We start from the raw sequence: 26,496 nt of genomic DNA on the forward strand, positions 1-26,496 counted from the left end.
GGATATCTCAAACGGTCTTCCCGTAGCAAAAGCCTAAAAAAGACAAAATAAGCACACAAGTGCCTGGTTCATAAATAAGGCTATACTCCCACCTGCTGGTTATTCTATATAATCACACTTTTTTTTCTGTTTTTTTTTTCCTGTTTTTTCAGCACTTATGCTCTCCCTTAAATGACCAGTAGAGGGCAATATTGTATAAGTTTTCAAGCAAAAAAACTTGCCTCTGTGTGTGTGTGTGTGTGAATGGTTTTCTAGCCTGGTGAGGACTTAAACCTGAATGCACACAGACTCATGGGGACTTCCCAATGGGTACAAAAGCTTATAAATCAGACAGAATGAGTTCTTTTGAAAAGGTGAAAATGCAGAAAGTTGTGTGATGGGTAGGTTTAGGGGTAGGAGCAGTGTAGGAGGACAGAATATATGGTTTGTACAGCATAAAAACCATTACGTCTATGCTGAGTCCCCAAAAAGATAGTGAACCAGACGTGTGTGTGTGTGTGTGTGTGTGTGTGTGTGTGGAGAGAGAGGGAGGGGGGCTGATTTCTACCTTCAGCTTACTACAGTGTGTGTGTGTGTGTGTGTGTGTGTGTGTGTGTGTGTGTGTGTGGAGAGAGAGGGAGGGGGGCTGATTTCTACCTGCAGCTTACTACTGTATGTTTGTGTGTGTGTGTGTGTGTGTGGAGAGGCTGATTTCTACCTTCAGCTTACTACAGTGTGTCTGTGTCTGTGTCTGTGTCTGTGTGTGTGTGTGTGTGTGTGTGTGTGTGTGTGTGTGTGTGTGTGTGTGTGTGTGTGTGTGTGTGTGTGAGAGAGAGAGAGAGAGAGAGAGAGAGAGAGAGAGAGAGAGAGAGAGAGAGAGAGAGACACTTTTCTGTCTAAAAAGATTACCTCTCAATGCTTTGGCCTGCATTAAAGGATTAAACATATTATTCTGGGTTTGAATAAAAAAATAAATGTATAAAACAAGTTTATTTGTAGGGCATTGACAATATTGTTTTATATAATTAGTTAAATAATTGTGGTAATACAAATAATTATAATTAAAAAAATATAAATATAAAAAAAATTACCCCCCCTCTCCCTCTCTCAGGATCACTCTGTGTGTGTGCGTGTGTGTGTGTGTGTGTGTGTGTGTGTGTGTGTGTGTGTGTGTGTGTGTGTGTGTGTGTAGGGGGTCTCTCTCACTCTGTGTGTGTGTCGCCTTGTCTCTTGTTTTTTCATAATTTAACCCTTTCATTTCATAGGCTATCACAAATATCTATCACTTTATTGTGAAAAATAAGTAAAACAAAAACATATATTATATCTTTAATTAAATAATGGTCTTCTGAACTTACAAAATTTTGAGCTGCAAAAAAATACATTTGCACATAATTGAAAGTGATATCCTAATACTTTTTAATTTTTTTCTGTAACATGGGCTTTAAAGAAGGTCATGTGCTGTGTTTGCAAAGATCACGTATGACACCTCTTTAAACTAATTATTTATTGATAGAATTCAAATGGATAAAAAAAAAAAAATCACATGATCTTATAAAAGTGGCTGTTTATAATAAACTTCCATAAATTATATGCACGCATATTACTCTTACCTGACACTGATATTAAAATCATTGTTGCGGTCTCTGTGATTTGGCTTAATTTATTTTTAAGAGAAGTGTAAGGATAATACAACTTCAGCATTTGGACAGTATTCTGCACTCATTTTGAAATTGACATTTGACATCACCTGACATAAAATGAATGAATAAAATGTAATTGATCTCATAGATGTGACTGTTGTGGTTCCTGGTCATAGCAGCACCAGTTGCTGCAGTTAATGAGGTGAATTCAAATGACTTTGACATAGTCCCTTTATTTATTTTTTCCCATTAATTACCTATTGGCCTGCAGTGCACAGTTAAGCTGATGCCACCGGGGTGGCGGTGCCACCGGCTTGGGCCCGTCATCGCTGCTCGCAGCTTTAATTATTATTATTATCTTTTCGCCTTTTGGGCATTTTTGGGGCCTTTCCCATGCTCGAAAACTCTTGAAACTTTGCACACGCATCGGAATGCGCGGCCAACAGGGTCGGGCAGAGGCCTTTGCCCCGGGCGTGGCAGGGGGGCTCAACAGCGCCCCCTTGAAAAACTGGGTCTATATATTAAACACACTTGCACGTACATGTATGAAACTCGGTACACTTATAGATCTCATCGGGCCAAACAACTTCCCCACTCATAGTCATAAGCTTCGCCCAACAGGAAGTGAGCTATTATGGGTTGTTCGGAAAACGCATGCTCTGGAATTTGCGATACTCCTCCTAGACGATTCACCCGATCAGCACCAAACTCGGTCAGCATGAAGTCAAGACACTGAGGATGCCAAATTGCGAGTAACTTTTTGATACCTCGAACGGTTTGGCCGTGGCGAAGAGACAAATTTATGGCGAGAAAAGGGAAACAGGAAGTGTGTTATAACTTTTGCATACATTAATTCATTTTGATGAAACTTCAGCTGTGTGTTCGTTGTAAGAGGCCGATCACATGGATATGACTTTTGTGAGTCAAAGTTATAGCGCCACCAACTGGCAGCAGGAAGTGTGTCACTTTTGTCCAAAGTGGGGGGGTTAGTTTTATCTACATTCACCAAACTCGGTATATATATTGTACATTTTGAGCCGGACAACTTTCTAATTTACAGTCATTAGCTCTGACCAACAGGAAGTCAGATAATTTGGTTGGAAGATAACAAGAAGTGGCAAAGCGAGCTCTGAGTTTTTACCTTCTCCTCAAAAGCGATTCATTCAATCTCCTCCAAACTCGGACAACATGAAGTAAATATACAGAAGATGCTAAAATGCGAACGGTTATTGGATATCTCAAACGGTGGTCCCGTAGCAAAAGCCTAAAAAACACAAAATAAGAACACAAGTGCCTGGTTCATAAATAAGGCTATACTCCCACCTGCTGGTTATTCTATATATCACACTGTTTTTTTTTTTGTTTTTTTTTGTTGTTTTTTTTCCCAACACTTATGCACTCCCTTAAATGTCCAATAGAGGGCAATATTGTATACGTTTTCAAGCAAAAAACCTTGCCTCTGTGTGTGTGTGTGAATGGTTTTCTAGCCTGGTGGGGACTTAAACCTGAATGCACACAGACTCATGGGGACTTCTCAATGGGTACAAAAGCTTATAAATCAGACAGAATGAGTTACTTTGAAAAGGTGAAAATGCAGAAAGTTGTGTGATGGGTAGGTTTAGGGGTAGGAGCAGTGTAGGAGGACAGAATATATGGTTTGTACAGCATAAAAACCATTACATCTATGGTGAGTCCCCAGAAAAAGATAGTGAACCAGACATGAGTGTGTGTGTGTGTGTGTGTGTGTGTGTGTGTGTGTGTGTGTGTGTGTGTGTGTGTGTGTGTGTGAGGGGCAGGGGCGGGGGGGTGAAGGGGGGTGTTGTGGATGGGGGGATGGGCTGAGCTGATTTGAGTTGCCTGCAGCATACTTCAGCATTACTACTGTGTGTGTGTGTGTGTGTGTGTGTGTGTGTGTGTGTGTGTGTGTGTGTGTGTTGTTCTAGCCTGGTGGGGACTTCAACCTGAATGCACACAGACTCATGGGGACACATGTCACTGTAGGGGCCTAAATTGAGGTCCCAATGGGTACAAAAGCTTATAAATCATACAGAATGAGTTATTTTGAAAATGTAAAAATGCAGAAAGTTTTGTGAAATGGGTAGGTTTAGGGGCAGGAGGACAGAATATATGGTTTGTAAAGCATAAAAACCATTACGTCTATGAGTCCCCAGAAAGATAGTGAACCAGACATGAGTGTGTGTGTGTGTGTGTGTGTGTGTGTGTGTGTGTGTGTGTGTGTGTGTGTGTGTGTGTGTGTGTGTGTGTGTGAGAGAGAGAGCTACTCTTCTGTCTAAAAAGATTACCTCTCAATGCTGTGCTTTGGCCTGCATTAAAGGATTAAACATATTATTCTGGGTTTGAATAAAAAAATTAATGTATAAAACCAGTTTATTTGTAGGGCATTGACAATATTGTTTTATATAATTAGTTAAATAATTGTGTTAATACAAATAATTATTAATAAAACATATAAATATTTTAAAAAAATTACTAACAAAGGAAAAAACACATTTAATTGTCTTTTTCAACAAAAAGTAATTGGTGTGTGTAACTTAAAAATGAGAAGATTAATGTTTAAGGACTAAAATGATAACCAATGAGCTACCGGTATATAGAATAACCAGAAGTTGGAAGTGTAGCCTTATTTAGTAACCAGGTTGGATATGTCCCAGGGAACACTGTTTTGAAGATAAAACTATTGTTGTTATTGCAAAACAGTGTTTTCAGAGAGTGAAATAAAAACAATGATCTCTCACTGTTTAGATTTTGTGTCTGTCATTCCCCCTCCCCCCTCCCTCTCCCTCTCTTAGGATCACTGTGTGTGTGTGTGTGTGTGTGTGTGTGTGTGTGTGTGTGTGTGTGTGTGTGTGTGTGTGTGTGTGGAGGGGGTCTCTCTCACTCTGTGTGTGTGTCACCTTTTCTCTTGTGTTTTCATAATTTAACCCTTTCATATCATAGGCTATCACAAATATCTATCACTTTATTGTGAAAAATAAGTAAAAAACTAAAACATATATTATATCTTTAATTAAATACTGGTCTTCTGAACTTACAAAATTTTGAGCTGCAAAAAATATATTTGCACATAATTGAAAGTGATGTCCCAATACTTTTAATTGTTTTCTATAACATGGGCTTTAAAGAAGGTCATGTGCTGTGTTTGCAAAGATCACGTATGACACCTCTTTAAACTAATTATTTATTGATAGAATTCAAATGGATAAAAAAAGTTAATTTCACATGATCTTATTAAAGTGGCTGTTTATAATAAACTTCCATAAATTATATGCACGCATATTACTCTTACCTGACACTGATATTAAAATCATTGTTACGGTCTCTGTGATTTGGCTTAATTTATTTTTAAGAGAAGTGTAAGGATAATACAACTTCAGCATTTGGACAGTATTCTGCACTCATTTTGAAATTGACATTTGACATCATCTGACATAAAATTAAAGAATAAAATGTAATTGATCTCATAGATGTGAGTGTTGTGGTTCCTGGTCATAGCAGCACCAGTTGCTGCAGTTAATGAGATGAATTCAAATGACTTTGACATAGTCCCTTTATTTATTTTTTCCCATATTAAATGCCTATTGGCCTGCTGTGCACAGTTAAGCTGATGCCACCGGGGTGGCGGTGCCACCGGCTTGGGCCCGCCATCGCTGCTCGCAGCTTTAATTTGTTATTATTATTATTTATTATTATTTTTTTACGCGACTATTTGGGCATTTTTGGGGCCCTTCCCATGCTCGAAAACTCTTGAAACTTTGCAAACGCATCAGAATGCGCGGCCATCAGGGCCGGGCTGAGGCTGGGACCCGGGCGTGGCAGGGGGGCTCAACAGCGCCCCCTAAAGTGGGCTCTGAAAACGTGGTCTATAAATCAAACCAACTTCCACGTATATATATGAAACTCGGTACACATATAGAGCTCATCGGGCCGAACAACTTTCGTGCTCTAAGTTATGCGTCAGCCCAACAGGAAGTGAGCTATTATGGGTTGTTCGGAAAACGCATGCTGTGGAATTTGCGATACTCCTCCTAGACGATTCACCCGATCAGCACCAAACTCGGTCAGCCTGAAGTCAAGACACTGAGGATGCCAAATTGCGAGCGACTTTTTAATATCTCAAACGGTTTGGCCGTGGCGAAGAGACGAATTTATGGCGAGAAAAAGGAAACAGGAAGTGTGTTATAACTTTTGCATACATTAATTCATTTTGATGAAACTTCAGCTGTGTGTTCGTTGTAAGAGGCCGATCACATGGATATGACTTTTGTGAGACAAAGTTATAGCGCCACCAACTGGCAGCAGGAAGTGTGTCACTTTCAAAATTGCTTTAAATCCCCATCTTATTTTCACCCGATTTACTTCAAACTTCATCAGTATTATGTCAAAACATAGCAGATATAGACATATGAATGGATTCCTGATTCTAGAAAAACTGTTGTCATGGCAACGTGTCAAAGTCTAATAATCTTTTTTGGTGTTTTTGAGACTCTTCACATGCTTGAAATTGCATGAAACTCAACACACACATCTGACATGCTGTCCAGAAGATGCAAGCAAAGATTCAGAAACGGGCGTGGTAGAGGGGCTCAGTAGCGCCATCTTTTGTCCAAAGCGGGGGGTTAGTTTTATCTACATTCACCAAACTCGGTATATATATTGTACATTTCGAGCCGGACAACTTTCTAATTTAAAGTCATTAGCTCTGACCAACAGGAAGTCAGATAATTTGGTTGGAAGATAACAAGAAGTGGAAAGCGAGCTCTTAGTTTTTACATACTCCTCAAAAGCGATTCATTCAATCTTCTCCAAACTCGGACAACATGAAGTAAATATACAGAAGATGCTAAAATGCGAACGGTTATTGGATATCTCAAACGGTGGTCCCGTAGCAAAAGCCTAAAAAACACAAAATAAGCACACAAGTGCCTGGTTCATAAATAAGGCTATACTCCCACCTGCTGGTTATTCTCTATATCACACTGGCTGTTTTTCTGTTTTTTTCCCCCTGTTTTTTCAACACTTATGCACTCCCTTAAATGACCAGTAGAGGGCAATATTGTATAAGTTTTCAAGCAAAAAACCTTGCCTCTGTGTGTGTGTGAGAATGGTTTTCTAGCCTGGTGGGGACTTAAACCTGAATGCACACAGACTCATGGGGACTTCCCAATGGGTACAAAAGCTTATAAATCAGACAGAATGAGTTATTTTGAAGAAAGTTTTGTGTGATGGGTAGGTTTAGGGGCAGGAGCAGTGTAGGAGGACAGAATATATGGTTTGTAGAGCATAAAAACCATTACGTCTATGAGTCCCCAGAAAGATAGTGAACCAGACATGAGTGTGTGTGTATGTGTGTGTGTATGTGTGTGTGTTTGTGGGTGGGTGTGTGTGTTGCGGATGGGGGATGGTGGATGGGCTTAACTGATAAGAGTTGCCTGCAGCATACTTCAGCATTACTACTGTGTGTGTGTGTGTGTGTGTGTGTGTGTGTGTGTGTGTGTGTGTGTGTGTGTGTGTGCGTGTGTGTGTGTGTTCTTTTTTCTAGCCTGGTGGGGACTTCAACCTGAATGCACACAGACTCATGGGGACACGTGTCACTGATTTCTACAGTGTGTGTGTGTGTGTGTGTGTGTGTGTGTGTGTGAGCCACTCTTCTGTCTAAAAAGATTACCTCTCAATGCTGTGCTTTGGCCTGCATTAAAGCATAAAACATTTTATTCTGGGTTTGAATGAAAAAAATAATGTATAAAACCAGTTTATTTGTAGGGCATTGACAATATTGTTTTATATAATTAGTTAAATAATTGTGTTAATACAAATAATTATTAATAAAAAATATAAATATAAAAAAACACTACTAACAAAAGAAAAAAAACACATTTAATTGTCTTTAAAAAAAAAGAAAAAAAGTAGTGTGTGTAACTTAAAAAATGAGAAGATTAATGCCTTTTGTTTAAATATAAATATAGAATAACTAAATATAGAATAACCAGAAGGTGGGAGTGTAGCCTTATTTAGTAACCAGGTGGGATATGTCCTAGAGAACACTGTTTTGAAGATAAAACTATATTGTTGATATATTAAAACAGTGTTTTCAGACAGTGAAATAAAAACAATGTTCTCTCACTGTTTAGATTTTGTGTCTGTCATTCCCCTCCCCCTCACTCTCCCTCTCTCAGGATCACTCTGTGTGTGTGTGTGTGTGTGTGTGTGTGTGTGTGTGTGTGTGTGTGTGTGTGTGTGTGTGGAGGGGGTCTCTCTCACTGTGTGTGTGTGTGTGTGTGTGTGTGTGTGTGTGTGTGTGTGTGTGTGTGTGTGTGTGGAGGGGGTCTCTCTCACTGTGTGTGTGTGTGTGTGTGTGTGTGTGTGTGGAGGGGGTCTCTCTCACTCTGTCTGTGTCACCTTGTCTCTTGTTTTTTCATAATTTAACCCGTTCATATCATAATTGCTATCAGCAATATCTATCACTTTATTGTGAAAAATAAGTTTAAAAAAATGTATTATATATATATAATACTGGTCTTCTGAACTTACAATATTTTGAGCTGCAAAAAATACATTTGCACATAATTGAAAGTGATGTCCTAATACTTTTAATTGTTTTCTATAACATGGGCTTTAAAGAAGGTCATGTGCTGTGTTTGCAAAGATCACGTATGACACCTCTTTAAACTAATTATTTATTGATAGAATTCAAATGGATAAAAAAATTAAATTTCACATGAATTTATAAAAGTGGCTGTTTATAATAAACTTCCTTAAATTATATGCACGCATATTACTCTTACCTGACACTGATATTAAAATCATAGTTGCGGTCTCTGTGATTTGGCTTAATTAATTAATTAATTTATTTATATTTAAAAAAAATATTGAATGCCACACATATTGAAATAAAAACAAGCATGATTTGGTGAACAATCACAAGCTACGGTAGGTCAAAAACACATAAAGAGAAGTGTAAGGATAATACAACTTTAGCATTTGGACAGTATTCTGCACTCATTTTGAAATTGACATTTGATATCATCTGACATAAAATTAAAGAATAAAATGTAATTGATCTCAGAGATGTGACTGTTGTGGTTCCTGGTCATAGCAGCACCAGTTGCTGCAGTTAATGAGGTGAATTCAAATGACTTTGACATAGTCCCTTTATTTATTTTTTCCCATATTAAATGCCTATTGGCCTGCTGTGCAGAGTTAAGCTGATGCCACCGGGGTGGCGGTGCCCCCGGCTTGGGCCCGTCATCGCTGCTCGCAGCTTTAATATTTCTTTAGTATATTAAAAATTATATGGATTTTCTTTAATGTACTTTTTTTTTTCATTTTTAAAACACAATTTTTTTTGATCTATATTAGTTATCTCTATTTTCCACTGAACATTAGATCATTGTCATCAGTACTGACTCTCATCTAAAATAGTGAATATTATTGATTAAGCAGATTAAAAATTATTGATTAAATCAATGTTTCTTTATAAAAATACTAAATATTTAATCAATATTAGTTAATTCTATTCAAACGAACCCCAGAGCACCTTAAGCAGACTCGGGTACGGTTCGCTGGTGCGCACCTGAGTTCGGGAGATCGCGTTCACATCATCCAAACTAACCGAACTCTGACGTCAATCGAACCCGGGGGCGCACCAAAAGTGCTAGTGTGAAAGCACCCTAACTGTGCAGTGTGTGTGTGTGTGTGTGTGTGTGTGTGCAGCGGCACAGAGGAAGCTCATGCCTCAGGCTGTGACCCCCGGGGGCCCCGTAGAGGTCAAGTCCCCCACAGCTATGCAACTCACCAGAGAACTACTGAAGGAGAAGGGCATCGCGGGTCTCTACAAGGGCCTGGGGGCCACGCTGCTCAGGTCGGGGAAAACACACACATGCAAACACGACACAACCAGTGAGTAACACTAGTGAGAGAATGACGTTTGTGTTTCCTCTCCTTTCAGGGATGTCCCGTTTTCTGTCATTTACTTCCCTCTGTTTGCTAATCTGAATAATCTGGGGAAGAAAGGAGGCGAGGGTCCTGCACCCTTCTACGTCTCTTTCGTATCCGGCTGCGTTGCGGGCAGCACGGCGGCAGTCGCCGTCAACCCTGTGGATGGTACGCCTCTCTGAACTCAATTTAGATTTAACTTTATTGTCATTACACAAGTACAGGTACAAGGCAGCGAAATGCAGTTTAGGTCTAACCTGAAGTGCAATAGTAGAAAGTGCAGTATTTACAGTGTTTGAATAAGTGCAGGACATGGTTATGTACTGATATAAATAGAGACGGTTATTGCTATAAACAGAATATACAGGTTAATATGTACTATATAAATTTAATATACAGATAACTATTACTATAAACAGAATTTACAGGTGGATATGGACTATGAATATGATATTATATACAATATGATATACAGATGGTTATTACTATAAACGTATTTACAGATATAGAAACTACATTTCTATATGTTTATTGCAATGCTTCGTACGGTTATCTTCTGACAATTAATGTGTTTAAATCATTTCCTGGTCTCCTGTTGCTCCTTCAGAGAATTCATAGACATCCTTGAAACACACCTGATGCAAATGCTGCTCCGCAAGATTTACTCCTTCTTCGTTCGTTTCAGCATAATTTTGCAGTAAAGTGAAATGAGCTCAGTGGAAAAACATAAGCCAGAGAAATGACAAATACACTTCCTTCACTACTGAAAATATCTATACAAATAGTGCAAAATATTATTAATAAAATATGAAATACTCTATATTTTTTAATTCTGAATATTAAAGCAGCACTTGGTAACTTTTGCTCTCGGGGTCCCCCTACAGTTGGGAAAAGATATTGTCCTCTACTGTCGTAAACTCTGTCATCCTACATCAGGGGATGCCATCGCGCGTGCATTTGTTGACATGACAACCCTGATAGCCCTGAACTAGTGATGCGCGGGTCGTCTCATAACCCGCGGACCCCGTATGTCTATTTAATGGTCGCGGGTGCGGGGCGGGTTGTAAAAATATATACAGTGGTGCGGTGCGGGCCAGATAACTTCATAAAAGCGGCCCGCGGGTTGGAAAAAAAGCTGACCCGCACATCACTAACAGTTCCCCTGAACACTGCAGGAGTTCACATGCAGTTGTTCTGCTTGCGTCGCGTGTGAAATGTCTTCATCTCAGGTACAGTGGCATATGTTTCAGCATGTCATATGAATATCATTTCATGGGTTTTATTTTTTTTAAACACTCACGTTTACAAGCCAGCGTCATTATAGTAGCCTAGTCTATCTATTGGTTAGCGTTTTACAGAATCTATATGATACTTCAGTTCAATGTTTGAGTGGTAGGTAATCACCGTAACAAGCAGGACAGCATCGGTCGGGCACGCCTCCTTCAGCTCACGCCGACGAGCAAACGCTGGTCACATGTTGATTCTCGTCCTGCCTTTAATCCCATCACTTTTTCATTTCCTCTTATTGCTTTCCTCCAACAAAACCATTTCTTTCTTATTTGTCTGTGCTGCTTCGGACATGACTATAACATCTGACAAACAAACGATAGTTGGGCTCGCACGTCCGAATTTAAGGAAGTGTGGGTGTCGGTGGAAGTGACGTATATGCCGTAAAGCAGTCGAATTTTGTAGTTCTTTTTGTTCTCGGGTTACTACCCGAAACCCGAAGTTTAAAAGTATGATTAAAAACGATACAGACCCCATACGGCTATGGCAGACGTGTCATTCAACCTATTGTAAGTCGATTTATCAACACAAGAGTCTTGAAAATATATTATGAAGGTTGAAAAGTTACCTAGTGCTGCTTAAAATATAATTATATTAGTTTTGTCTTTTTATTACTGAACATTAAATAATCAATATTTTTCAATATTTGTTTTTGCTAGATTTTAAACACTGACTATTAAATATGTAATATATATTTGAATATTAGTTTTTTAATACTGAAAATTAAATATAGAATATTTCATATCAGTTTTGTCTCTTTTTATTACTGAATTTTAAATATTTTTCAGTGTTTGTTTTGTCTAAAAATTACTAGGTATTAATATTGAATGTTTTCCAATATTACCCCCCCCACACACACACATGCACGCACACGCACGCACATGTCGCACACACGCACACACACACACACACACACACACACACACACACGCGCGCACACAATAAATACTGAATATTCAATATTAAACCAATTTTGCTATTCAACAATTTGCTTCTTTAGATAGTGAATAATTTTTTTTCTTCTAAATACTGAATATTAAATATGTTTAATGTATGTTTTATGTAAACAATTTTTTAATAGTAAATATTAACTATTGAATATTATTCAATATTAGGGCCCCCCCTTTTACATTACATTTTAAATATCGATCATTTATATATATATATATATATATATATATATATATATATATATATATTATTTTTGTCTATTTGTATTACTGAATATTAAATATTGAATATTTTTCAATATTTGTTTTATATTATTTTAAATACTGAGTATTAAATATTAAATGTTTTCCCATATTATTTCCCCTATTAACTACGGAACATTAAAATTTTTTTTGTTTAAATAATGAATATTAAATATTGAATATTTTTTAGTATTTGTTTTGTTTATTTTAAATAGTGAATATTAAAAATTATCCAATATTAGTTTTTTTTATATTAAAAAAAATTATTTTGTAAAATGTAAATTGTAAATGTAATTACTATTTCTATTTTTCTATTTTTATTGTCTATTGTCTATTCTATTGTCTATTTTTATTTCTGAATGAATATTAAATATTGAATATTTTTCAAAGACATATCCCTGTGTGATACACATGCTAATGTCAAACTCTATTAAAACCAGGTTTAAGTCACTTCACCTGGTGTGCGGTCTCTGTAAGGACACCAGGTGGTGAAGCAGCTCTCTAGCTTTAGCAACAGAGCCTGTATGCTAGCAGAAACTGTTGTGCAACGTCTGTGCGGTTTCACAGCTAACCGTTGAACCGCTCGTGTGTGTGTGTTTCAGTGATAAAGACCAGGCTCCAGTCGCTGACACGAGGAAGTCAAGAGGACACTTACAGTGGGGTGATGGACTGTATCAGGTGATCTGACTTTCATTGAGGTCTTCACTGATTAAAGCCATTTGGCTACAATTAACCGTGGGTTAAAGGGATGCTCCACCGCTTTTTCATATTAAACTATGTTATTCCCTTAACTAAGACGAGTTGACACATACCTCTCTCGTCTCGTGAGAGGTATTCGTGTAACTGTATTTAAATAGGGAAAACGTGGAGGTGTTTGGTCGCTTCTAACTTGATCTCTGTTTGGTACCATAGTGTATGAACTGGGCTTAGTGGGCTAAGCTAAATGCTATCAGATCATCACCGCACGTCAGAGCGATTAAGAGCACGCACTCAGACGAGAGAGGGATGTATCAACTCGTCTAAATCAAAGGGTTAGTTCACCCAAAAATGAAATTGATGTCATTAATGACTCTCCCTAATGTCTTAATGCTGTTAGACCTCCGTTCATCTTCAGACATAGTTTAAGATATTGGAGATTTTGATTTTTTTAGATATTTATTTGGATCGCGTGTCAAACTGCTGAAATCATGTGACATTGCCGATCCGAATCATGAATCAATACACTGATTCATAACCGTTTCAATCTTTATTTGATAATCGAAAACAGACGCGGAAGAGAAGACAATGCTGAATAAAGTCGTAGTTTTTGTTATTTTTGGACCAAAATGTATTTTCGATGCTTCAAGAGACTCTAATTAACCCACTGATGTCTCATATGGACTACTGATGATGTTTTTATTCCCTTTCTGGACATGGACAGTATAGTGTGCACACACTTAGATACGCTCTCAGAATAAATATAATTTTTTTTTAACTGTGTCTGAAGATGAACGGAGGTCTTACGGGTGTGGAACGACATTAGGGGGAGGAGTTAATGACATACATTTCATTTTTAGGTGAACTAACCCTTTATGGGAATAACAGTTTAATATTGAAAAGCGGTTGAGTATCCCTTTAAATAGCTCTATTTTTCCTCTGATCACAGGAAGATATTACGCAACGAAGGTCCCACTGCTTTCCTGAAGGGGGCGTACTGCCGAGCTCTCGTCATCGCGCCGCTCTTCGGCATCGCTCAGGTGGTCTACTTCCTCGGCGTAGGCGAATACATCCTCAGCCATCTGCCCAAACGGAACAACTAACAATCGTCCCACTGCCTTTTCCCGACCCATCATGCTCCGCACCCGTCCGCTTCCCACCCTCTCTCATAGGTCGTCATTATCCAAGGATCAAAGCGTAACGCCAACCAGTCCGACTGAGTTTAATCGTTTGTTGTCGTGCCGGTTGTGTTCAAAGCGCTGTGTGTTTTTATCTGAATGTGGTGGTTTTAATACTGAGCATATAGTGAGGTTGTGTTTGCCAAGCTGCCTGTTTTTGTCTCGCCCGGTCTCACGCTAAGACGAAAGCATATCCTCTTATGAGCGTTTCATCTGAGAATTCGACATTTAAAGCGTGAAATCAGCGATCAATCGTAGAGCTCTTGTTAATCATGTAGTAAAATATCAATCCCACGTCGGGCTCTTTTTAATTGTTAATTTCCTGGAACAAGAGGGCATGTAATGTTGATTAGTTTGCCATCTTTCTCACGACCAGCTCTGAATGCCTTTCCTCCGGGCTCAGAACGACCTTGAGGAGAAGTGTTTGTGTGCGATTCATCTCCCTGACTTACTGTGAGCGCGCTGAAGTCCTGACCCCGAGAGCTGCGCATCTTTGTGCCCTATCAAGGCTTCAATCGGCGCATGTTTCGAAATGACACGTCGTCTCCGGAGGTTAATTTGATTAATTTCTCTCTGAAAAGCCGTGAGAGACGTATCAGTGAATGGAAAATGTGAATTAGACTTGAAAGCATCTCTCAAACTGGCCGAATCCAAATGGAAATGTCTCCAACCAGGGATAGATGGTCCAATCGTTATAGATTAGGAGATTCGTTTTGCATAACCACAGCACAAGACAAAATATCCCATGCAAATTCCTTATTTGTAGTTAAAACGGCATTAAATACCTTCTCAAAACTCATTTAAAATCACCTTTGTGGGTAGTTTAAAGTTTAATTAAAACATGTTGGGTATACCAAGTCGTTATTTTGTTTTTTTAGGATGGCACACGTATATAATATAAGTGTGCAGCACTTTCTCAAACGCCGAAACGTGTTCGCAGTTCTTACAGTGTGCTTACCGTTTACTAAAACCAGTGTTATTTACTATCATCTAGATACTATTATAGATTTTATTAGTGTTGTCAAATCGTTTGATCGCTATTAATCGCGTCTAACATAAAAGTTTGTGTTTATATGATATGTTTGTGTATATACACGTACACATATATTATATAAACACAAACATTTATGTTAGGTGAGATTAATCGAGATTAATCAATTTGACAACACTAGTTTTTATAAAAAATGTAATTTTCATTTAAAGTACTAAAATTATTCAACTGAAATGAAAACAAAACTATCGGTTTTTAGAAAAATTAAAAAACTAAGGGTGCGTTCACACTTGTCATGTTTGGTTGGATTAAAACGAACCCTGGTGCGATTGCTCGGTTAGTGCGGTTCATTTGAATATATGTGAACGCTGCCATCTGAACCCTGGTGCGCACCAAACAAGTGGACCGAGATCCGCTAAAAAGATGAGTCTCGGTCCGCTTCCAAACGAACTCTGGTCAGTCCGATTGATATATGAACGCAACACGGACCAAAGACATGTAAACGGACCAAAAACTGGACGTAATGTCACAAGATGAGACGCATAGTCAGCTGATTTGACGACGTGGAAAGATCGGTGTATCCAAAATGAGTAACGTTAACGTTAGAGGGCAAACGTGGAGCAACGAGGAAGAGCCTCATCAATACTTGGTCCGACGAGCATGTTTCGAAAATGCTAGAAAAAACGCACAAAAAGCACACCTGGTTCTTCTCATCAAAGGACTTGTTGCCCATTTGTCGGTACAGACGACGACACTGCCGTCTCTTTTCTGCACAACGGAGGAATCCTGCTGCTGTTTTGAATGTTTTGAACATTTTATGAGCTCTTCATGAGTTCTCAGCGGGTAAAAATAATGCCATATGTACACAGCATTGTTTTGAATGTTCGGTAAGCAAGCTCCGACGTTATAAGCCGACCAATCAGGTTGTGAGCGTCTCCCTGTGCCTTTGGTTCGGTAACTTTAGGTTCGCTGTTAAAAATGCAAGTGTGAACGCTAAGCGGACCAGGACTATATGTTTTGTTGAACCAAACTAACCGAACTACAAGTGTGAACTAAAATTTTACTTAAAACTGAATTTAAAAAAAAGTCTAATTTAAAGTATTAAAAAATATAAAGACTAAAATAAAATAAAACTATTCAGAAATATAAAAAAACAACAACAAATCATGTGAAAATAAAATAAGAAATCAATAAATGTTTTAAATTTGAAGTATTAAAAATGATAATATAGTAGTATATAAATAATAATTAAATAACACTGGTTCTTACATGCTTACGTACCAAATCACACGTCACGCCTAATTAATATTCATGAGAAAAGCTATTGTGTCCCACCCACTGTTCACCAACTTTAGCTAGTCATAGATATCCCACTACAAAAAGGTCACAATTATACTAACGTGAAAAAGTCCGCAAGCCCTAAAGCTTTAGGTTCTGTCGGATCAGATTTGAGAAGGAATAGTAGTAACACGCTAGATTACAATTCTCAACACGCCAAAGTAACGTGCATATTGATTGTAAGGCCTGCCTGGTGAATCTAATGGGCGGGGCTAATAATTATGAATTTTAATGCATCTGGCTGTTTTCTTTTTCTGCAAGTGAAGTTTTAATAGTCATTCCAGTTTTGTCGAGAATCCGATAAGCACACACTCATATTTATTGATAATCCTGATTATATAGCTGTAAACACGCGTATAGTATATCTCACTATATATTTGTATTGATTGTTTTATCAGTGTCTGATTGTTCGTGTGATCATTGTTGATTACTGTGTACTGTACATATGCAGATGATATTATGATTTTTGTTTTGTATATGAAGGCTTATTTGCACACCTCCCCGATCCTTCTGTTTATGTTTTTGGCATCTGGAAGAGTTAATATGCCAGTTTACACCGTTTGAGCCGGACCTGTAATGTATCAGTGTTGGAATCGTGAGCTTTTTGTTCACGTGTGCACTACCAAATCAACCAAACGGTTTCAGGTTGTAGTTCTCGTTTACTGCTTTTATTTCTCGATTTGCAGCCCATTGTGGGGAGTCGGGAAACACAATGTTCTCGCTCACAAACAATACGTGCCGTCGGCTAGAGCGAGATAAGCTGTGTGTGCAATGAAGAGCATTTTTTGGCTCAGGCTGTCAATTGAGTCTCTTTCATACTGCCAAATGATTCCTGAACAAATTCCTGCCTGTAATACCTCTGTCTCCTTTCCCAGTTTGAGTATTAGTACACCGATTTCCTTAACTCATCTGGTTAATATCGTCCTGCGACTGAATGGACACCAGTGTTCAGAAGTTTGGGGTCAGTAAGATTTTTTATTTTGAAAGAAATTAATACTTTTATCCATCGGATGCATTGAATTGATCAAAAGAGACACTGAAGACATTTATAATGTTGCAAAAGTTTCTATTTTTAAATAAGTGCTGTTCTTTTGAACTTTCTGTTCATCAAAGAATACTGACAGTTTCGCTAAAAAAAAGTTGTAATGTGTTACAATATTGCATTACTCGCTAAAAAGTAACTAGTTACATTATTTAGTTACTTTTTATGAAAAGTAATCCATTACGTTACTCATCTGGCTGATTCTCACTCTCTTACAGGCTTTGCTGGTGTGTTTTTTAGCATGTGTTTACTGCAGCAATGCATTAATCCGTAAAAGAATGACTAGTTACATTACTTAGTTACTTTTTATGAAAAGTAATCCATTACGTTACTCATCTGGCTGATTCTCACTCTCTTACAGGCTTTGCTGGTGTGTTTTTTAGCATGTGTTTACTGAAGCAATGCATTAATCCGTAAAAGAGTGACTAGTTACATTACTTAGTTACTTTTTATGAAAAGTAATCCATTACGATACTCATCTGGCTGATTCTCACCCTCTTACATGCTTTGCAGGTGTGTTTTTTTGCATGCTCTCTAAAAAATGCTGGATTAAAAACAACCCAAGTTGGGTTGGAAATGGACTAACCCAGAAATTGGGTTGTTTGAACCCAGTGAATGGAACCATTCAAACAACCCAATTTCTGGGTTGTTTTTAACCCAGCATTTTTTAGAGAGTGTGTTAACTGCAGTAAAGCATTCAATAACAGCTTAAATAACATACACTTTAATTTTCTTCTAAAAAACACAGTTATCATTCTGACCAATTAGAATATTTCCTGACTTTAACTGTGTAGGACATACAAAAGATCTCTTGACATTACGGGTTATACTACCTACTGTACAAGAAGTAACGCGTTTAGTTACTTTTGAAGAAAACTGTAACTCAGTAGTTTAATCCTTTCCTTCGCACTTTGTAACAAATCCTTCTCTCGCGGGTCAAAATGACCCGAAGCCCTATAATTATTATAAGCTTATTTCATTATTTTGATATTTTTTTTCTATTTAATGCAATATTTTTGGAGATTGTTATTTACCTTTAAATTACTAGATTTTTATCAATAGATATTAATTTAACCACATTCTTTCAACTTAAATTCAAAATAGCTCACAATTTCATGCCTAACCCTTTTAATTCGGCTCAAAATATCTCACATTGGGTGTCTTTGCCGACTTCTTGTGGGAAAAAACCCTAACACCGGTATAAGATGAACCCTAATATAAGATGATATTTCATGACTCCCGCCACTAGATGTCCTTATCGCGCTATATGAAGCAAACGAGCTGTTCCTCTGGGTCCTAAAGTCAGTTTCTCTTCAGTATGCATTCAGATATTTTTGAGGACTTTTAGGTTTTTCTGTGTGTACTGAAGCATTCATCGCATTCCATTCATTCAAGGATTTTATACTTTTTAAAATCTCAACCACAAACTTTCGAATCCAGTCAATTTTTTGTGTGTATTTGTGGTTCAAGAGCGATCCTGATGAACACTCAATTTGTAAAATTGTGTTTTATGTCAAAATGAGCCGTGGGAAGGATGAGGAATGTTGAAGCAAATTAATTCAACTGAAAAGTAACGTGCATTACTTTAAAAAAAGTAACTTGAGTGTTAATGTGTACTGTTTATATAGTCATTTAAAAAAGTAATTTGATTACATATTGCGAGTTACTCGTAATGCGGCCTCCAATACATGAACACTATATGACACTGAAGACTGGAGAAATGATGCTGAAAATTCAGCTTTAATCACCGAAATACATTACAGTTTAAAATACATTCCAATAGAAAACACTTATTTTAAATTGTAATAATATATCACGATTTCTACAGTATTTTTGATCAAATAAATGCAGCTGTGGTGAGCAGAAGAGACTTCTTTCAAAAAATCTTACCGACCCCAAACTTTCAAGCAGTCGGTGTGCTTTAAAATATCACTAATTCATATGAAGATGACTCTAAATACTCATTAGCATGAGGTGCAGAGGGTTTTGTGGTGCTGTCTAACAAGTAAACATCTCTAGTCTCGGTGACAATGAGCTTTATGCCATTTAAAACTGTTCAGATGCTCTTATTTATTGTTTGAAGGTCTTTACAAGGTGAACACGTGCATGACCCCTTTGGCCGGTTACCTCACATATTGTTAATTGTTGAAATGAATGCAAGTGGTATTAAAATGGAAGCAGGTTTTATGCCTAATTTGAATCTGACCTTGTTTTGCCTTGTATTCGTTTGGCCAGCGTGAATCCTCCGAAACATTCCCAAAGCTGTCGTATCTTATGATCTGTGATTACTTTCATTATTGTGATGATTATTTATGTTGTTTTGCTTTTTTAATTTGTGTGTCACGATGTTGATTTAGTCTTATTTTGTTTAACCGTACCTCTGATTTCCGTCATTGTGTGTAGTGTGAGGGGTCAACGGTGTGCGCTCTGTGTCGTGCGTTTCTTTATCGTCGTATGTGTTATCCACTCTCTCCCTCGTTTTCACCATCTGTCCATCTTCCTTTGGTTGTACTTGAAGGAATTAGACAGCAGGTGGGAAAAAACACCAAACATAGCACTGATGATTTTACAAACCAAGCACAAAAGCAGATCTGGCACAAGCGCAATACTCACACGGCCCTTTGATATCGTACAATACTCAATATACTATAAACAACGTATCGCCTGTTTGTTTCGACAAACCAGAGAATGTATCTTTGAATCGTATAATTGATGTAAATTGATAGTATTCAATCTTATTTAGTAGTAAATTAGATGTTAGATATTCGTGATTATGCTCTTCTTTTAATGAAGAGTGTATATAGAAGGACCAGCACATATTTATGCAATAAATCAAATACATAACAACGGCTGAATCTCACAAAAACATGTCCTGCTCATATTTCACCCCTTAAAAAAAGAAAATAATAATTAGAATATATGATATATTAAGAAAATGAAGAAAATTTATATTTTTAAACAGTAATTAATTTAGGTCATATTTTAGGTTATGTATTTTTTCATGAAAATAAAGGGAAAAAATGCTTTATTACAATAACTTTCATTAAAATATTGGCACAACAAAAGTGTTAATTTTCTTTATGTTAAAAAAATAATAATCAAACCAATTTTAGGTCTTTAAAAATATATATTTTTTCAATATTTTCATGAAAATAAAGCAACAAAATACTGTATTACAGTAACTTTCATGAAAATAATGTCACAATGCAAAAAATGCTAAAGGTTCCTAAAAAAGTCGCAATTTTCTTTATGTAAAATAATAATAATAATCAATAAACCTATTTTTTTAGCTTATTTTAAAAACATGTTTTACAATATTTTCATGAAAATAAAGCAACAAAATACTGTATTACAGTAACTTTCATGAAAATTATGTCAGAATGCAAAAAAAAGTTTGTTTCCAAATAAAGTCTTAATATTCTTTATGCAAAAATTACTTTTAACATGCTTTTTAAAAAATGTTTTACATTATTTTAATGACAACGCACACAAAAAGAAGACTGTATTAGTTTTAACTTTCATGAAATTGTCACAATGAACATTTCATTTTCTTTGCATTGTGAAATTTCATGACAATTACTGTAAAGCAGTTTTTATTATGTTTTTGTTTGTTTAAATATCCTAAAAACAGGATTATTTATTGTTGTAATTTTAATAGTATTTTTCTGGGGGGTGAAATATGACCCAAACATGTTTTTTCTTGACATTTTTCCTGAGTTTCACCCGTATTCTCCACGTGGTTCGATCATGCTGCTGTTGACCTGTAGTTATAAACAGAACCTCCCTCCTCCACTACGCCTTTGCTTTCCTCCTCTGTGAGGAAAAGTGCAATAACGCACTTTAACTACATAAAACACACAAAATGCTCAATGTGGCCCTTCTGGAGTGAGTGTTGTGTTATACACACGGTCAGGTGTGTGAGACTGAAATATGCCAGTTGTTATAGTCGTTGTCGCAGAAACTGAAGTCACACTGATCATGTTAAAATTCCTTGTCACAGATTGTTGTTCAATAAAATGAATTTGTTCATAATGGTATTTTTTGCCTGTGTAATGTTCTGTCTGAACGATTCAATCGTTTTTATAACGTTATAAAAGCTTATAAGTTATCACTTTGCAGTTTTAAGTCTCACCAATATGATCTTATATTGTAGTCCATTAACTAGTCATACGATAAAACAGTCTATTGAATTTATGTTCAATCTAAAACAGTTTACACTTAAATTTTTTACTGATGATAAATGTTTACAATGAGATTCCAGTCAGATAAAACTGTAAATATTAAAAGTGGTATGTCTGTTAGCCATTAAACCTGTTTTCTCAAGGTCGTTTACTTTGTGCAGTACTAAGGCTGGCCGCTGGATGTCGCTGTGGTGCTGATCTAAAATAGTTATATTTCTGTGGAAACGCCACAATTATGAAAATATGAATTATGTGATTCTGTAAGATAAACACGAACACTTCAACTCTTAATAAGACCCATTATAAAACAACATGACTGGAGGTCACTCGTCCAAAACACGCATTCATTTTCCATTAAAAAAAAACTCCCCAGAGTTTGCTTCTCTACTCGTCCAATAGTGGTGACAGGAAAAAAAGCTTTAATGTGATTTATACGAGTTCGATTTTCTTTTCCGTCTTAGTTTTCCAGGGGAAACCAGACGGGAAATTTAATCGGACGCACACACAAACCCCAAAGACAGTCTGTGTGTGTCTATAGTGAAATTCAATGTATTTAGAGGGCTAGGTTTCTTATCGACCGCGCCATTGTTTACTACAGATCCCATTCACGGCTGTTCGCTCCTCAGGTCACTATATATGTGCGACCTCCGCAAGCGAGTCACTGCACATTAACTATAAGTGCACTCTGGCACAAGAAGGAGAACATCACTGCTAACTTTAGATATTAATGCTTTATGGTGAGCGGCTTTGATGCAGAGCCTGAAGTATTAAATAATATTACACAACCCGAGAGTACGAACTCTTAAAGGGATAGCTTACCCCCCAAAAATAAGTTTCTGACAGTGTTTTATTTCAGTGACAGATGTTGTATTAAACTGTAGGCTATGCTGCCATGTGTGAAACATTAATAGTTTTTGCACTCTCCTTGAATGATTCTTTGTACCCTATATCATACACCCGGTGCAATGCCACAAGTGTTTTTTTTGCTAGCTAGAGGATTTAAAACAAAAAGGTAAGAGAAGATAATGCTGAATAAAGTCGTAGTTTTTGTTTTTTTTGTACCAAAATGTATTTTCGATGCTTCAAGAGATTCTAATTACCCACTGATGTCTCATATGGACTACTTTGATGAAGTTTTTATTCCCTTTCTGGACATGGACAGTATAGTGTGCATACACTTGCATACACTCTCGGACTAAATATAAAATATCTTAAACTGTGTCTGAAGATGAACGGAGGTCTTACGGCTGTGGAAAGAGATTAGGGGGAGCCATTAATGACATCAATTTCATATTTGGGTGAACTAACCCTTTAAGCACCATTTTGTTTAAATAGCAAACGCACTCACGCCCATCTGTTCGCCCATGGGCTTGCTTGTTTGAAAACCAGGTGAGTTTCGGCACATTGTTGGCGGCATTAAGGAACTGAAAACGACATTGACAAAAACCTGAAAACTGAACAAAAACCTGGTCTAAAGTTAAAGGGGGGGTGAAACACTCAGTTTCAGTCAATCTCATGTCAATCTTGAGTATCTATAGAGTAGTATTGCATCCTTCATATCTCCTAAAAGTCTTTAGTTTTATTATATTTATAAAAGAAATATGGGCTGTACCGAGTCTTTCCGGAAAAAACCGAGCGCCTGGAGGCGTATCGTGTGGGCGGAGCTAAAGAATGACGAGCACGCAAAGCGGTGACGTCCTCAAGCGTGGAGAAGCCCATGGCTATCGAGCTCAGCTAATACAGATAATGATCCAGAATCATTCGGAGGCTGAAATAAATTGAACAGGAGAAACAGCAACAGCAGGACGTCCGTCTCTGTGGTATGGACTGTATTTAGTGGCCTGTCAACATTTGTGTGTGTTTACTCGCAGTTTATGAGGACATGATTTGGTTTATGGACTATTGTATGCGACTAAACCTTAGCAGTAGCAAGCAAAACGGTTTTGCACGTCAGACTAGTGTTACGTTATACAGAGAACAGCAATGAAGTCCGTTAGCGCATTTGAATGACGAAGCACGTGATCGTGTCGTTTACTGATGTTTACTCACGCGACGATAGCCAACAGCACAGACATTTGAAGCAGTTATACTCACCGGCTGCTTCCAAAGCAGGACCGAACCTTTATCGCTGCGACCGCTCCGTCAAAAACACACTTCTTTGGTATGATTTGGTGAAGTCCTGACAGCAGTGAATGGTGGAGATCCACTTTGCGACGCGACTGAAGCGAGGTTGTGAAGCTTCCCGTCATTTCTGTGTTCAAATCGGTTCAAATGCAGCGCTGCCTTCCCGGAATGCTGTGCTGAAGCGCTGAAGTCGCTTGATGTCACTCATAGGAATAAAGTGGAGCGCGGCGCGGAGTGTTTATGGGCGTGCATTTCCTCTCTCGCTCTAGTCACGCGCGCGCACCCTACATTTTATGAGCCCGTACGGCCCATACAAGGACCTTCCACTCTGTCGACGTCAAGCCGACCCATACTCGAAAAAAACTCTCCGAAACTTGTGAGAAACCGGAAGGAGTATTTTTGACACAGAAATACTCCATCAAACGTCCAACATTAGTTTTTGAAACTTTGTCTATGTTTAGGATGGGAATCCAAGTCTTTTAACAGTGTAAAAAGCTCAGTATGCATGAAACAGCATTTCACCCCCCCTTTAAGCGCAGTTATATTTGTGTTCTATAAAGGGTGCGCTAGTAATGTGCCTATAGATGTGTGAACAAGGTGCATAGCACAGTTTACTTATTTATTTTCAATCTTAATTTTCCAGATGGGAAATTTAATTGGACACACACACACACACACAAACCTTAAAGACTGTGTAGATAGATAAATAGATTATTATACTCACAGTGTACACAGCAGCACACAGCCATTTTAAAATATTAAGGATTCTCTGGAGAAGCGTTCCGTCTTTCCGCTGGTCAATGGCTTTTAAAGGAAATGGGAGATGAGATTGGTTTGTTATGCCCAAAACACCCCCATTGCTCATTAAGAGACTAGGTACAACCCTTTTAGACCATGTGCTGGGCGCACAGACTATTTTTTCCGTCGTTAAACTACTTCGGACACGATGCGCTTCAGACAAAATAGGGCCTGAATAACTAATTATTCAGGAAAAATAATTCATCTGCTTATTTTTAAAGCTCCACTGTGTGATATTTTCCCTCATCTAGCGGTGAAAAGCTATATGACCATCCAGTGAATATTAGTTTCTGTTCCTCTCAATTCTGATTTCGTTTTAACTCCTACGGTGGCCGATTTAGTCCAAGATTAACACGGCAATTCCCCTCTTCACATTCGACACGGTGCCATCGAGTGTTAAAACGCGAAAGGCGAAGCTTGAATTTACGGGTGTGTCCCTCTTTGGCTAATGTACTTTCAAGATGGAGGAGCAACATGGCGACCGGCATTCAAACCCCTCACCGGTATGTATTTTCAATGGCATAATTTAAATTTACGAGAATATTTTATTACTTGAAAGAAGTAAATATACGTTAATGAGCACATATATTTTTGAAAGAACTAAGTGTTTTTAGCTAAGAATAAACTAAAAAAGTTACACAGTGTAGCTTTAAAGGAAGTTTAAGGTGATTTCTGAGGAACTGTGTTGATATTTGAAGTCACCGAAACAAACACGGCCCTATTCAAAAGGATCTTGATAGCCCCACCCCCAAATTCACAAACACACTATCCCTGCATCCCAATGTGCATACTATCCGCCCTAAATAGTATTGAATATCACAAATGTCACATACTATTTAGGATGGATAGTATGCACATTGAGATGCAGGCTATCATTTGAGTGTTTGCAAACATCGATGACATGTTTTGTGGGTAATTTTGAGTTTATATCTCACAATTCTAAAAATAATTAAAGCTGCAAGCAGCATTTAGCGGGGTTCAAGCATGTAAGGCCTTTAAACAGTTAAGGTCTTTTGTATTTAAGGCCTTTAAGCATTAAATTAATTAAAACTGAGATGAAATGAAGATCTGGGCATTCATTGAGGATTTATTAACCTGATAACCGTCACGAGGACGAGGACGTGCTGAAACTCTCTTTGCTTAAATTAGCTCAAAATTACTATCAGATGTAAGTAATTACCTTGACAAACTATACATCATTAAAAAGATCTAAGACTAAAGTTTAATTTTGTTACCTCTGTTTTATTCTCAAAGTCTTATAATGACCGTAATGTGTTAATATGTGCCAGGAGTTATGAATATGATCTTGGGCGTCGCTACCTTTTGATTGTAATATGCGCGTCATTTGCTCCCATTCATAAAAAACTCCTCTTTGGTCGTCATGAAGACACTCGACAAAACAACTTCCCTCAGGGCTTTTACTTCAAATGTGTGCAGATGTGGAGAAATATTGATAGATTCTCACATGTTTGAGTCAAATTTCTATACAGAGAAGTATTATTTATTCAATCTTTATCCAAAATCCGCGGATGTGTGATTATGAGCGCAGTATACTGTGTTATGCTGTGTTTTGAATTCATCCTGGCAGCCGGAGGGCGCTGGAAAGCTGTACTACTGAAAATTCACCCCTTATGGAACACATGAAGAACAGACACACCATGTGACATTCAGGAAGTATCTGACATTTCCAAAACAGCTTCCTGAGATCGTTATATCGCTATTTTATGCAGATAGACACGTTTTAAGACAATAAACACACAATCGCGGCAATATATGGTTGGTCTGTGTTCTTTATGCCATGTTGGGTGGTTTCATAATAGATGATATTTATAATGCAATGCTATTCCACATAGCTTTTAGCATTGTATATTTTCTGTCAGATTTTTTGACCCGAAGCTACATGAGATCACATATTGTTATATAAAACACTCGACTTATAAATTATAAAGTGATATGAAGCAAGTTTTGAATAAAACATGATTTTAATCGTATAAATTGTTGTTTTGCTGGTGTGCTAAGCTAACATGCTAGCTTGCCCTAGATGCACCTGCCACTGAGTAAATACTTTATTTTTATGAACATTTTCTAAATGT

At 37.5% G+C, this 26,496-nt stretch overlaps 1 protein-coding gene and 1 long non-coding RNA gene across 2 annotated transcripts in view; one reads left to right on the forward strand and one right to left on the reverse strand.

Moving 5' to 3' along the window:
* slc25a22a (solute carrier family 25 member 22a) overlaps positions 1-15,807 on the forward strand; it is a 38,153-nt gene extending 22,346 nt beyond the window's left edge. Inside the window, exons 8-11 of the mRNA XM_067435832.1 lie at positions 9,354-9,501; positions 9,589-9,743; positions 12,658-12,733; positions 13,701-15,807. Of these exons, the coding sequence (XP_067291933.1) occupies positions 9,354-9,501; positions 9,589-9,743; positions 12,658-12,733; positions 13,701-13,854 (533 nt within the window). The 3' untranslated portion in view covers positions 13,855-15,807. The remainder of the gene's footprint in view (positions 1-9,353; positions 9,502-9,588; positions 9,744-12,657; positions 12,734-13,700) is intronic.
* Positions 1-26,496, reverse strand: part of LOC137064477 (uncharacterized) — a 118,318-nt gene that overhangs the window by 25,934 nt on the left and 65,888 nt on the right. The window lies entirely within an intron of this gene.

This window comes from Pseudorasbora parva, chromosome 25 (genome assembly GCF_024679245.1).
Source record: "Pseudorasbora parva isolate DD20220531a chromosome 25, ASM2467924v1, whole genome shotgun sequence".
NCBI lineage: Eukaryota > Metazoa > Chordata > Actinopteri > Cypriniformes > Gobionidae > Pseudorasbora > Pseudorasbora parva.